At 33.3% G+C, this 15,349-nt stretch overlaps 1 protein-coding gene and 1 long non-coding RNA gene across 21 annotated transcripts in view; one reads left to right on the plus strand and one right to left on the minus strand.

The window, feature by feature from the left end:
• The window catches only part of LOC105673174 (uncharacterized), a 59,652-nt gene that overhangs the window by 21,991 nt on the left and 22,312 nt on the right, over nucleotides 1-15,349 (plus strand). For 14 of the 20 annotated variants that reach the window (XM_012368614.2, XM_012368610.2, XM_067358427.1 and 11 more), the window contains 2 exons: nucleotides 1,598-1,636; nucleotides 8,804-8,863. In XM_012368614.2, the coding sequence (XP_012224037.1) occupies nucleotides 1,598-1,636; nucleotides 8,804-8,863 (99 nt within the window). Of the gene's footprint in view, nucleotides 1-1,597; nucleotides 1,637-3,863; nucleotides 4,000-8,803; nucleotides 8,864-15,349 lie in introns of those variants that run through there. The other 6 variants (XM_012368616.2, XM_012368617.2, XM_012368618.2 and 3 more) reach the window with 3 other exon arrangements.
• On the minus strand, nucleotides 361-14,509 carry LOC137000861 (uncharacterized). Its single transcript, XR_010891027.1, has 3 exons — nucleotides 14,498-14,509; nucleotides 13,140-13,195; nucleotides 361-622 (listed from the first exon to the last, which is right to left on the minus strand). It is a non-coding gene; the product is annotated as an uncharacterized lncRNA (long non-coding RNA).

Raw genomic sequence — 15,349 nt, forward strand, 5'->3', positions numbered from 1 at the left:
GAGATTCTCAATTGAATGATCGCGATGTTATCTCGTTAAGTATGATTGACTTTATTACTGCCTTCGATATAGTCTACCTACGTTTTCTAGAATGTTCGCCGGACTGGTTTATAGAGCTGTCATTATCGTAAAGAATTATCGATCATTGATTTTTTTCAGATTCATTAGAAACTCTGTATGAGACATCTACAAATGTAGCTTCTTCAAATATATTATTTCGTATTGCATATCGTATAAATTGCCTAATATTTACTATTAAATATTTGAAATGCCATTTATCATATCAGAACAACCATATCATTCATTAGCAGATATCTGAAGTCATTAGAAGACGACAATTTTTATACCTAAAGTCGAGACTATAATAATTTTTACGAACGTGTTTAAAGTTGAAAAATTAAATTATCAAAAATTTACACGCTCAGGCACATTGCATATTGATTTTTATGTCTTTATCATATGAATAATCTCAAAAATCTGGTATTAATGGATGATAAGTAAAACTGTGAGATTTCTTGTATATTTTACATTTTTTTTAATCTGTTCCTTTAATGATATTAAAATAAGATAAATTGGATTGACTTATCGGAACGATGTGCTGCAACGGAGTTCACAAGTTGATCTGTAACATACAAAGTACATTTAAATTATAGCAGCGTTTAAAATAATTATTTGAGAAATAATTATTACGCACATTAAACTTTTACTCATCTTTTATGGAAATATTTAATAAAAAAATTATATATTTACATCTAATAATTATAAATATTATATCAAAGTTTCTATGTGCATCATATTATATAATATTTTATGTGCAATATTTTGCAAACAACAAATAAATGATTACTTGCCCTAAAACTGCTCCGCCGGTGCCCAATGCTCTTCCTGAGTCTTCTCCTTTTCTTGCAGTTCTTCAAGGCACTCACACGCGTTTGCGATGTGAATACAAAAATCGCAAAATATAATGATACCACCGACGCGTACTTTGTCATAGGACAAAACTCGCACGGAATATCACTCGTACGGATTACACGTTCGGCACTGCCGCATCCGTAATAACTAACGACGAAAAGTATGAGATCAAAAACTGCGAAAAATAATGAGGATTTCCGTCGTTACTTATTACAGACGCGGCAGTGTCGAATGTGTAACTCGTGCAATAATGTACGAGTTTTGCTTTGTTCAAACGACAAAGTACGCGTATGCCGTTTAAAACATCGTGCGATTATTTGTGTCGCGAATATGTGTGAGTGCTTTCAAGAACTGCATGGAGAACTGAGAGAAAGAGAGGGACTTAGGAAGGGCATCGGGCGCCGGCAACTTTAGAGTAAATCATTATTTATTTTTTATTTGTTATTTGCAAAATACTGCACGTATAATATTATATAATGTAATGTACATAAAAATTTTGGAGTATTCAGTAAAAAATTTGTAACTTTTAATATTTATAGTAATTAGATTTAAATATATAATTTTCTATGAGATATTTGCATAAAAAAGAGAGAAATGAGTCAAAGTTTAATGTGCGTAATAATTATTATTTAAATAATTATTTTAAAGAAGCTGTTATAATTTGGATGTACTTTGTTTATTATAGATCAACTTGTGAACAACTCCGCTGCTGCGTATCGTGCCGGTAAGTCAATCGAATTTGTTTTATTTTAATATTATTAAGAGAATAAATTGAAAAAAATATACAAGGTGTCTGACAGACTAATCGTTAATAGCAGATTTCTGAGATTAAAAATCGATATGCGACGCAATTGAGCGCGTCAATTTTTGACAATCTGATTAGTCAACTTTAAACATTTCCCATTTCAAAATTATTGTAGTCTCGACTTTTGATATAAAAATTTTTGTCTCCAAATGATCTCAAAAATCCGTTAATGGACAATTAATCTGAAGCATTCTGTACACGATTTGAAAGTTGGATATTTTGTAAATGCTTATTCACAGCAGAAATAAAAAGCCTGCCTTAGTAGAGAGCTTTCAGACACATTTCTTAGTATAGTGAGCAATCAAGTCCGTGGACAATGTCGCTTTTCACCACAGAGATAGAATGTTAAATTCTAATTTTCTAGACAAAAGCGCCGCGAAATTACCAGCATATTTCTCATTATACGAAGATGATTTACCAACACGTAACGATTATATACCGTATTAGAAAAGATATAATGAAAATATGTTAAAAGCATTTTGAAATACAATATATGATTATGTCTGACGCACATTTCAATGCTGTCACGTTTTTATTGCTCGTAAAACAGCTTGTCGCGAACATTTTATACTCGACGAATACTCGGTACTTTTGTCATTTTTTAATTTATATGAAACTAACGGCGATTCCTCAAATTTTATATTGATGTTATTTGTACTTTATTTCAAGAATTTTTTAAACGATATACATATTACGAATTGTAAACATTTTAAAAGAACTTTTGATGAAATTATCATTTCACAATTATCATTTTTTTATGCCAGGGCTAGAAAAGTGCAGAATCGTCTATTTGTATTATTTGTACAAATTTCGCGTGATGTGATCGAACGCGGCAATGTTCTTGAATCGAAATGCGGTGATCGGTTCAAGGATCGTCTCGATCGTGCCGCTGAGATGTCCTCAATGAATCGAGGCGTGAGTTACGCGTTTCCTCAAGGCGAGCCTCTCTTTATTGCCCGCATCCGGCCAACAAGCCAGAACTTTCGTCATCTCGAGCACGCTCCCCTTTCTCTATTTTCAGCCCCTTTCGAACAATTTTCATCAAAAATTTTTTTAGAATTCGTAATACGTAAATTATTTAAAAAATTTTCGGAATAAAATATAAGTGGCATCAATATAAAATTTGAGGAATCGCCGTTAGCTTCATATAAATAAAAAAATTTTACATTTAATTTGCATGAAACTAACGTATATTAAAATGATATAAGAAGAGGGCTTAATAAAATGTAATACTGAATTACGTCTGTAAAGACCAATGTCCACGATGCTAAAAATCGGTCCAAGATCTCGATCCAAGAAATGGAACCAATCAACTTGCCTTTTTTTATGTAAAAACGGCAATTTTATTGACTGTATGTTTCTCGGATCGAAATCTCGGACCGATTTTTAGCATCGTGGATATCGGTCGTAAGTCGCTTAGTCGTCCACGGCTTCATAATGGCGACGATATTACGACATGCCGAGGGACAAATAGAAGGGTAAAACTAACCTAATGCTACCAGAACTTTCGTCATCTCGAGCACGCTCCCCTTTCTCTATTTTCAGCCCCTTTCGAACAATTTTCATCAAAAATTTTTTTAGAATTCGTAATACGTAAATTATTTAAAAAATTCTCGGAATAAAATATAAGTGGCATTAATATAAAATTTGAGGAATCGCCGTTAGCTTCATATAAATAAAAAAATTTTACATTTAATTTGCATGAAATTAACGTATATTAAAATGATATAAGAAGGGGGCTTAATAAAATGTAATACTGAATTACGTCTGTAAAGACCAATGTCCACGATGCTAAAAATCGGTCCGAGATCTCGATCCAAGAAATGGAACCAATCAACTTGCCTTTTTTTATGTAAAAACGGCAATTTTATTGACTGTATGTTTCTCGGATCGAAATCTCGGACCGATTTCTAGCATCGTGGACATCGGTCGTAAGTCGCTTAGTCGTCCACGGCTTCATAATGGCGACGATATTACGACATGCCGAGGGACAAATAGAAGGGTAAAACTAACCTAATGCTACCTACAGGACTAGCAAATAATTAGAACTTTTAGAAAAAGGTGGCGTTAAAACCTACGTCCTGTTAGGACACGTAGGTATCTTCATAACGTACGTGGTGCTCGAAGAGGAAAGTTGGGCAAAGTTTTGTTCCACATTTTTTCACAAAAGAACTTGCGTAGATCGCTCGAATTTTGTTCGTCGAGTGTGATTTAATAATTTTCTATTATGAAAATAATTAACACAAAGGGGGAAAGGAATGTGCCGCTTGCAGCAAACATGAGTAAGTGCAGAAATCGTTCGCTAGATTACACGCCGTGATTTTGACTCTCAAGGAAAATTTCAAGAACGTTTGCGCAGATTTGACAGGAAGGGCGTTGGCTTCTAATCAAAGCGTGGGCAGCGCCCCTGTGTTTAACCTTTTTAACGAATTCTACACAATTCGACGTGTAATTTTTTTTCATTTGCCTATTATTGTGTGCGCGTTAAAAAGTGCAATTCAAGTATTTTGTTTAATAATTATTGCGAAATTTATTCATAATTTTGCCTTATAGAGAATACAAGTAACAAAAAAAAAAGGACAGACAGATATGGCAATTTAATTTCATTCTTTCAAATTTAACTGCGAGTATATAATTTTTGCATAAGTTTTTAAACACTCGGATATTATTGATCTGAAATAGATTTCTTCTGTGAAAAAACAAATCCTGGCGAGAATCCTGAGAATGTAACTCAAGGACTTGCAGCTGTTGCATATGTAATTTTGCATTTATACCTTCTCCGAGAATTGCGAAACTCTGTCTCTCTTTTTTCCTTAGTTTTTTCTTTCTTATCTTTTCACATTTTATTTATTAATTATTTTTTTATACTTTATAAATTATCGATCGTCTAGTGGATGTACAAAATCGCAAAGCGATTAATCACCCTGATTGTCAATCGCGATCTAAAAATCTTGCGCATAATGTTATCAGATCGTGTGCACCAGATTTCTATAGGAATCCAGAACAATGTGTCGATTACGTGACGGTGATGCGAAATGTTTCTTTTAAATTCGGATCAAACTGTTCGGAAGTCATTGCGAAATACTTCGATGTTTAACATGAATATGTAAGCACGCTGAGTAGTCGCGCTTAATGATATCTTGTGACTTGTTAATGAAAATCTTTTTATCCTTGGTATAATTGAAATGCTTTGTTATGTGGGTTATTATTATAGTCAAGGATCGCCAATCGCTAATTTAATTACAGCCAAGGATTGCCAATATCCAAATTCAATTACAGTGATTGAGAATTAAGATACGCACCCTGAAATTTTTTTAAATTAAAATCAATGGAAAGTTATTGATGTTGCAAGCGCGATTATTATTCTAGAAATTGCCAAGAGCGCGCACACACACACACGCACACACAAAACACAAGTCTGCGATTTATTTAAACGACTCTCGTGCATTGGCAATTTCAAAAAGATAGTGCAAGACGTGTTATTTGAACGATCGATTCCATCTGAAAATACACGCAGAAAATACGCATAAGAAAATACTTGTATCATTCATATTATTATATTAATTTCAAAAATTGATAACGAGAAATGATTAATTTTATTGCAAAAAAAAATATTTCCATTGCTGGTAATGTTTCAAATAATTTGCATTTTTGTATAATAATAAAAACAAACTCTTTATTATTTGTGTACACAACAGTTTAACTTGTAAATTTCGAAGTATTTATTTGGAAGTCCGACGTGACTTATTTAAAAAATATAGAAAAGAATTTTAAAATAACATATTGATTTTAAATTAACATTAAACGCCATCAACTGTTCAATCTGCAAGACAAGATGCAAATTTGCATTTTTATCCTTTCGACGGGCTTGTAGACAATTTTCGCACGCGCGGCTGAACGTCAACGTTGTTTACATTTATAAATGGAGCTGTAAGAGCGACGCCACGCGAATGCAAGAGACGCAGTGAGAGGCGATCTCGGAATTATAGAAAGTCTTTAAAATAGCTTTTAACGTACGCATCGCACATCAAGATAAAGTGGCGCGAATTAATACTGCCTTTATGAGCTAGAGATAGTTGATTTTAGGAATTTATTAAGAATTTATCTTTATTAAACAATTCGTCTGATATATGTTTAAGAGAGAAATATTCCACTGTCTTGTTGCTTAAATATATGTTTAAGTATTCTTTTATACAAAAACTCCAAACTCCCATTGTCAAAATATCCCATTGTCCAAACATTAAGTATGTACATATCTCTAAAAAAAAATGTCTAAAAAAAATCTCCAAAAAAAAATGACATATTTAAAAGTTTGAATAACAAGAACATATTTACATATCTTAATGTGAAAATAGCTAAATATGCACGTAATAATTTAAAAGCTCAAATGTGCATATACGTAAATATTAGTGATACTTTGCATACATTTTTAAATCAAATAAAAAAAAAAAAATGAATTGCATGACATACTTTTGTCACTAATTAGTGGTCTCCAAGTATTATTATTGCTCGGTCCGAATACATTATAAAGAACAGACAAAAGTAGTTGCTACATACGAGAACAAGAAAAAAAAAGAAACAGAAAAAGCCCAAGTGGACAACAGCAATTAACAAAGACACTGTGGTTTTAAGCGGCCTTTAAGTATTTGCAAACGTTATAATGTAGTTGGCTACTTGCGACACATTCATTTCGCGCATCCATAAAATATTGCAACTGACATAGTTTTTTTTTTTTCTAACATCTAATTAAACACTGTATTTGAAATTTTTAGTAATCAGAATAATAACAATCAGAATAGCTTTATACCTGATTTTTATAAATTCAGATTCTATTCGAATAAAGTTTATTTTAATCATACACAGTGTCTGAAAAATAACTAGAGACTAATTTTTATTAATTTTTATTCACTGATAATTAGTGACACTTTAAAATTTTTGTTTACTTTAATAAATGTTGATATTTCACATTAGCATCAAACATATAATCGTATAAATTATAGCAGTGATAATATCTTGTGTAGTGCACTTTATCACGAGAAGCAATAAGCTAAAATGATTAAGTGCTGTTTTAAACGTGGTGAAATCGTGACGCAAACGAGTCGTCGAGTAGTTTGTAAGAGATTCGACGAAAGATGTAAAAAAAAAGTCCGTCAAACACTGATAATCAACTTAAAATTAGATGTGACTGTACAAATGCTAACAGAGGAATTTAGTGGATAGATTTTTATGATTTATAACATTTCACGCAATGATTGCTAAACAATGGAAACTATGCTTTCATTCATTAACAAAATATCGCAAAGCAAATTGACCATTCGCATTATATATTGCATCTGTCGCATGTAATTATCTCGCAGTTCATTTTCCATTAAATTATTCAAATTATTCAAATGAGATTCTGTTTCGGAACTTTTAAAAAGGCGTCATTCATGAGGAAGTTCATTGTAACACAGACGAAATTGACGCAGACTCGAGTTATCAATATTCTATACATAACGCGCGGAGTAATAATTTTATCATTTGAAATGCCGTCACGTACGCAGACCATATCCGCGTTTCAAATTCGGATACGGCTTATTAACGCTGATTAGCGCGCGCGATTTATTGACGCACTTGATTTCACACTCACGACAATCACGTGCACGTCCGAGCATCGTCAGGTGCAATCGCACGCGACAGTTTCCGGCAATTCTCAGGAAGCCGCGGTTTCGGCCGGGCATTGTGATCAACTGACGCAAACAACGGGGTGCGTTTAACGAGCACCTTTAGTATACCACTTGGCGGATGCACCGCGTGTGTCTCGTTCTCGTTATATCATAGTGAGAGTTGGACGTTTAACACTGACTTTCTTCCGAGCTATAGTCGCGATTTTAACGCGCTTTCCACCCAGCGCGTAGGTCAAGATAAATAATACACATCGCTCAATGCACGAGGGGATCTCGCATCTATTCCGTGAAACGATAAATTGCTCTGTGCACAAGTGCATAAAATTTCATAAATCGTTCAAGGAACTCATGATTGTTTCCTCGAATAATCGATTTTTCTTCTCTAAGCACTTGAGAAAACTTATCTCCCGAGAGATATCGCTTACATGTAGGTTGTCTTCGAACAAGTTGTCGGCTTAATAGGTCGCCGAGCGAACGCGTGTTCTCTAATCAGCGCGTGATAAAGCGAGTATGCCGAGTTTGCACCCTCCTGTATTGTCTATATGAAAAATAATAATCAACAATAAACAGCATGCTTTATAATTGAGTAAATAATTGCTCGCGTCACTAATTCGTTACGGCGCGTGATATATCGCATCGTTTGCGCGCGACATCGTTCCTCCCCTTGCTGTGTGTTTTCTCGGCGGCGATTGCGTCGCGTCGCGTCGTGTCAGGTATACAAATATCAGTATTGTCAAAGAGGTGACGGTAAATTCTATCTGAGCGTAGACAAATCTAGCCAGACCTAAATCGCAGAAGTAATGCGGCAATCGATGCGATGATAATGTGACGCATTTTCCATCATAGAGAATAATAAATGAAATTATTTCTGTTAGTTTCAGTGTCATAAATATTTTTTATATCACAAGAGCAAAGTATAGAAGCATTATACAATCTTATACAGTCACGTAAGAGCTCCGTCTATTCGCGAAAGAAGAATTAATTATAGAAAAAGAAACTAAGCCTAGTTTCTTCGAGTCACGTATTTTAAAAATCTTCGCTCGCGTCTTTTTTTTTCTAACTTGTGCTCACGCATGTGACATCAATCTGTCATTTAAAAATCGTCACAATGATAGCTAAATTTTTTACGAAGGAATTAATTTCACATTCATCCTTTCACCTCAGCCCAGTCGGAGAGGTCGCGTAAATAATTCCGACAGTCAAAGGGTTAATTGTCGTGGGGCCGGCCACAGTTAATGCTTATAGTTTAATGTCCGTCCGTCATCGTGGAAGGTCGTGATCGCCTCGAGGGCACATAACTTTACGACGCGACCTGCATTAATAATCGCGCGTTTCCCTCCCCCCCCGTTCTGCTCTGTCCCCTAATATAAAACGGCGGTCGCATACTGATCTCACTCTGTTCTTTTCTTATCTGTTGCAGCACTTTCCACAGCCACTGAAGATGTGGGAGATGGACCCCAAGGACACGAAAACGATACCGGTGAGTAATGTTTGAGTGCATTTCTTTTTTTTTTTTAATGATTTTTACGCCAATTCTTAAGACAAATGTTCAGTCGTTAACTTGTAAGGCAAATTTTTTTTTTTAAACTGTTATCCCCTTCAATCGTATCGCATTCCAATGACGCTTGATTCAGTGAACTGAGAAATAGAAACTGATAATTGATAATTGTAAATTCTTAAACTATCATCATTGCTTGCGTGCCTCGCAGATAAAATAGATAAAGCTATTGCAAATTTCTGGCCTAACGACGTGCAAGCAGTGCGAACAGCTGCGCAATTCTTTGAAATGTTATTTTTTATAACAAGCTATATTTTATCTTTCGATTCATAAATTCACGGATTATAAAGATATAAGTAAATAATAATAAAGGAAAAAGCGAGAAAAAAAAGGGAAGAAAAATCATAACATTGTACTAAAATCGAAAATGAGAAGACATTTCATCAGCCATGTTCGTCGAGATTTGGTCCAGGGTCGACTGGTCCAGTTTTCGAGTGAGCGGCGAGATTGATGCTAGAATATTAACAAGCGCAACTCGACTGATGCACTCAGTTGCCGAATTCGCCAGTCAGGTTACAATTTTTTTCAGTTGTTTACTACATCTTGCCTTAATGCTCGAGTAAATACTACTTTGTTAGTCAAATATTAACAATATTAGCAGATTGACATCAAATTTGCTGTTAATCTGTCAATCGCTTACTGGATATAAAAATAACTGCAATGTATTTAAGTATCATTGATGTTTCAGCAGCGAACGCAAATGTGTTTTAAGAAATTCTGTTATTAACGTACGACAGTGAGTGATTAATTAGCGCTCGCAGCGCGAAGATAGCTCGTTCCGAGAATACGCGAACGCGAATGATTATTGACTCTCGCGTAAATAAAAAAAAAGATTGACTGGAAGTATAGTTTACATTATCGTGGCAGAGCCACTTGCATAGTAATTGCCGCGCGTGCACACGCTACACGCGCGCATGCCCTCACATTCATTATGAGATTTCACGTTGTCGCTCCACATAATGAGTCACGTCGAATCTAGGAATTGATATTTCTTAGATTTTTGTTGAAGATAATGAAAACAGTTTTCACATAAACATATGGACGGGATTTAATATTAACATATGTTAAAGAACTTGATATTAAAGTCAAACACATGATTCACGGCATAACACGGTGAAATTTTTCCAAGGATGCCTTAGTATTCTGTTAACTAATATTGATTCTATACTTGAACGCTCGGAAAACAGCTAGTTTCTCTAATATGTATTATGGAGTATTTCATGTCTTCTCCATGCTTGATGAACATCGATTCTGAAAAATGAATTTCTCATATACGTTCGAAGTTTATTCTACATTTGGCAGTAAGAATGTTTTATCATTATTTAAAATTACATTTTTATTGATAAATTTATTATATGAGCTATATATTTGATATTTTAATTTTATATTTATAACTCATCATTTAATATGCACAATTTTGACAACTAGTTCTCAGAAATTTTAAGTGGTCAGCAATTAGAATAGTTTTTAAGATTGAATATTAAATAGTTTGAACTTTTTGAGCTGAAAAACTTCAGATCTGATAATTTAACATTTTGCAAATCAATTTTATCAAATGTGCAGTATGAAAAACATCAATATGACAATGTGATACTGATATCTGCATAAAATAAAGTTTTCTATTTCCAATATATAATATTTTTGTTTTAATTTTTCTCGCTGTCAGAACTTTGTAAACCTTTAGACATTATAAGTCGGTCACTGGTTATCTCAAATTGTCCAAAATGTATCGAATTTGACGCTCATTTTTCTACTTTGAATTGTTCAAACAGTTTGATATACAAAATGTTTGAATATTTCATGATATTTCTGAACTCTCTCTAAAGAATCATAAATATCCACACACAATGTACACACCTGAATTGTCTTGATTCATTGTAATATGATAAAGCATATGATAAAGCACTTTTTCTTTGTGCATACTGTAGATAAAGTAGAAATCATTTATGCATAAGAGTTATCATCACGATGTTTATTGCCCTCTTATCGACTCGTGTTTATATTGCCATCTGCATGTATTATAATCTACTATCTTTCTACTCTGCTGATTGCTGGTAAATGACATTGCCGGTAAATGTTACTGTCGGTAAATGACACTGTCATTTAGTATGCTCATGTGAGCGCTGCATTCAATTGTGTTGAGGCACATTGTGTGAAATATTTGCTATCATCTTTAATTTTTTTAAATGCATGTCACATACATGTCACGCGCATAAATTAAAGATCTATTGTTTTACTTATTTCTCATTTGTCTTATTTTTTATCTATGCAAAAAGTTTTATAAATTAAATACGTAATATTGAAATTTTGCAGCAGTAACGAAAAATGAAGTTGATTATATGATTTTAATTTTAAAATGAATAGAAATAGCAGTAGTGAAAAACGTAACATTTACATAGCGTAAGATTTCTTCAGATCAATTCAATAAATAATTACAGTTTTCATTAATATAATTAAATGATAAAATTTACAGTACGATTGATAAAATAAACTTGCACGACATTGTGCAGCGTTAAACACAAGTGGTTAACGTGAAAACTGCGCATTGAAAAAATCAGATATCAGAGCTATTCTAAGTAAATACAATCAAGCTTATGAGAACACTGCACGCGTCGCAATATTGTGTAAGATTGCAATCTCACAAGTTAGTCGAGCTTATAAGAAGAGCTTAAGATTAACTTAATCAGATTTTAATGATATCTTAAGAAAACTCGCGGTTATCTTTAACAGCTGTATCAATAACATTGCGCAAATTTGCATGCATTTAATATAAAAACGCTATTAATGTTTAAAAACGTTTAAAAAGGAGCAAAAAATATTCACGATTTTGTGTCTCTTGTGCAAAATTTTAGTTGTGTTTCAAATTTAATATAAATACTGAGTTTAGAGTCGGTGTTTTTGTTTTTATCAGATAAAAACTTGTGACAGCTAAAAAGTAATTTGATAATTTGATGATCATATAAATTACTTAGAAGGATTAAAGAATAGATATACATTTATATCAGTTTTTACAATAACTCAACATTTTCACGCATGATGCCATAATGTTTTTACGAAAATTTCTTTTAAAAATTATTTATTACTTTATCAGCCGCATTTCACGCAAAAACATACGCTTGCTGTCGACAATTTTAGCGTACTGTATTGCGTCATATTAATAAAATACTTACGTTTAATGATGCACATTATTTCTGATTATATAATTCATTGGTTACTTTTTTTATGAATACTCATATTTTTAATTCAGTTTTTTTTTTACTTAATTACAAATAGATATTTACTTTAGAAATAATGTTAAAAAATTGGGGAAAGTCTTGTATTTCCTAAAAATTATTTTACAAAACTAGTGTAATAATAGACATATTTAAATATTGTAAAACTATCTTTAATATCTACTAACTATCTTTAATCTTTATTTTACTAATAATTCTCGCGAATTTATGGGCCTAATATTCGTCGATCTCGATGAAATAAGGGAACGTGAGAACAGACGGTGGAATGTTAAGAAATGTCAATGCACTTTTGATTTATGTAGGAATAGTAGTCGCGCATGTCCTTCATCAGGACTACTTTATATCGGTTATCTGTCCTATTAAAGCAAGCCGCCTACCGCAGTTCAATTGTCGCTTAACCTCCGGTCTCTCAACGCGAAGTGCGGCAGCTGCGCTTTCCGGGTGCCACGTGATGGTCACACGCTGTCTGGCATTTGAAAGGAAGAGACGCTACTCTACATGTAACGAGTGTTGTGTTATTATTCACGAATTTTGACACTCGCCTTGCGCAATCATATGAGATTATCGAATTCAGCGCAGACGCGCGAATCGCGCACCTGCGTGTCTAATTGAGAAGCCGGGAAGAATGATTGATACGAAACAAAAGATGCATTCTCTATAGAAATAATTTGTTTTCTGGAAGACAACTATTGTTGAAGAATAATTTTGTAATAATGACGTGAAAAGTTCCACATAAGTTCCACATTAAAAATATATCGCACAAATAATTATATTGATTTTTCATTAATCAAATTTCTTTACTCGATCGAGTTTGTATTTCTCTTCCCTTGCGAGCAACGTGCACGGTTGGAACGTTCATTCAATATTTACTCAAGTCGCGTGTAATTCGACATATCAAATCGCCGAAGAATTATTATACATATATCGATATTAGTATTAACGATAAAGTTGCGTTATCAACATACCGTTTGCGTCATTGTCAGTCACGTGCACGTTAATGCAAATTCGGTTGCTCGTTAATCTAAAAGAAAGGAAAGCGAGCATCAACTTTATGATCGATGATGACAAACAAAAATATTTACGATATCGCTAATTAATCGCAAATTACCGTTGTTTAATTAACGGGAGAAATAATTGATGCATGGCGGTGTTCGATTTATTTCAATATGACAAGAAATTACTAATATTTTACCAGGCATTAATATTTTTAATGTTAATTTTAATATATTATTATTAGTCGAGTAAGGAACTAATAAATTCTTTTATCACTCTACATTTTTATAATTTTTATATATTTTTATGAATAAGAACACTCACTATTTTAATTTTGAAGAAATATTGCTTAAATATAAGATTCTTATTATATTTTTTTAAATCATATAAAGTAGATCTTCTCTTGTTTCTTTTTGTCAGAGCTCGAAATAGATACAACTTCGTCATCGTAATACAAGTGTCCGTCATATATATATATACGTGTAAATATTTTGGCATTTGTAAAGCGTAGGCAGATGAAACTTCCCTCGAGTCGAAAAGCGTGCGAGGGTTAATGGTACATTAATTGTACGTTTAGAACGATACCGTGGGTATAAAGTGGTCGTCATCTAATTCGCGAGTCCTCGCAAATTTGATGATTAAGCGCTGTAACGCTGGATGATGGAGGCACGTGATGCACACGCGCGCCACGTGCGCTCCCGCAACGGGTTCAGGTTTCACGATCGAGAGTCGTGACTTTTTTGCGCGCTTGCTCCACTCCATTCGAAAGGATGTGACGCGCGTGTAATTGGCTTTAATTGGTTTACCAATTGACCAATATCGAGCTCTTAGATTCGAACGGGAATCGAAACTGTTTGCGTAAACAATAAAGCGTGCAAGTGAAAATTTCTGGCAAAACTACAAACATTTGGCTTTATTTCGTGAGGCAGGATGATTTTGTAAAATCTAAAGTAAAAAAATCTTATTTAGCGGAAAAGAATTTTCTAATATCAAATCCATAATGTGCTCAAGACGGATGTTAAGTGATTGTTAGATTGTGTGTGATCGAAAAGTTTCCTTGAACTTTTCCATAAAAATAATATGAAAAAATTTAAAAGAATCTGATTTCTGATCAACCCAATAATTTTGTTTCAAATAACATCATCTTCTTGTAGAATTGTTATTTTTTTCTTTTTCTGTAAAAATTATTATATATATTTAAAAAATTTAGGAAAATTTCTATTTTTAGAAATTAAAAAAAAAATTTTTTAATTTGATTGATTTTTTATGAGATTTTTGTAAAAACAAGCTACAATTGATAAAATTGAAGAATAAAAATTTAATTACTTACTTATACATTTTTATAAATGCTTGCCAAAGGATAATTCAACTCAGTGTAAAGCAGCATTCTGCAACAATGACGTCACACTGACTCAGGGCGGAAACTTTTGTGAATAAATCTCTTCCAACTACTTATCTGCAGAGTCCATAAAATAATAAAGCCATACATATTAATCGGCTATTTCTTTTCGATTCTTCATAAATATGCAATTTGACTTAATTATCCTTTAATTGTCTCGAGCAATGTAATATTTCACACACACGTGCTAAAACATAATGAAACTTCGAATTTAGATGTGCATGTTGTAATCTGAGACTCGTGCAACCACCGCACTGTCTACCCGGCAGATTTTTCAACGACTGGGATGAGTGTGCAGAAAATATTTAGTATCTTCGATTATTCTAAAATCCGAGTTATATAAAGTGTGTCGTGAAGTTAAAAATACAAATTTCCAAATTGTATCGTGAATATAGATCAAGCGACAAGTTAATCGCTAGCAACGTGATTTTATTGTTTTACTTCAAGTTATTGTGGAAAATTTTAGAGACTAAACTAATCAGCAGAATTTAAAGTACGTAAACGTACTTATATTTTCTCAACATAATTGCTAATTATTGCACGATAGATTTGTTATCCTTGAAATTGGTCTATATTTTACTTTAACTCACATTTAGAATTTATCGTCGCAATCGAATCAATTGCGAGTTGTAATTTAAAAGACCGGCGACTCCGCAGTTTCCCAACCGCACGCGTCAGTGAGAAAAGCATGACAAAAGCATTGTAGGAATTGTTCGTGAAACCTTTAATGCGCCGCCATCGATAACTTCTACCTTGCCTACCGTTTAATTATGAAGAATGAAA

This window comes from Linepithema humile, chromosome 6, assembly GCF_040581485.1.
Source record: "Linepithema humile isolate Giens D197 chromosome 6, Lhum_UNIL_v1.0, whole genome shotgun sequence".
NCBI classification, from domain to species: domain Eukaryota; kingdom Metazoa; phylum Arthropoda; class Insecta; order Hymenoptera; family Formicidae; genus Linepithema; species Linepithema humile.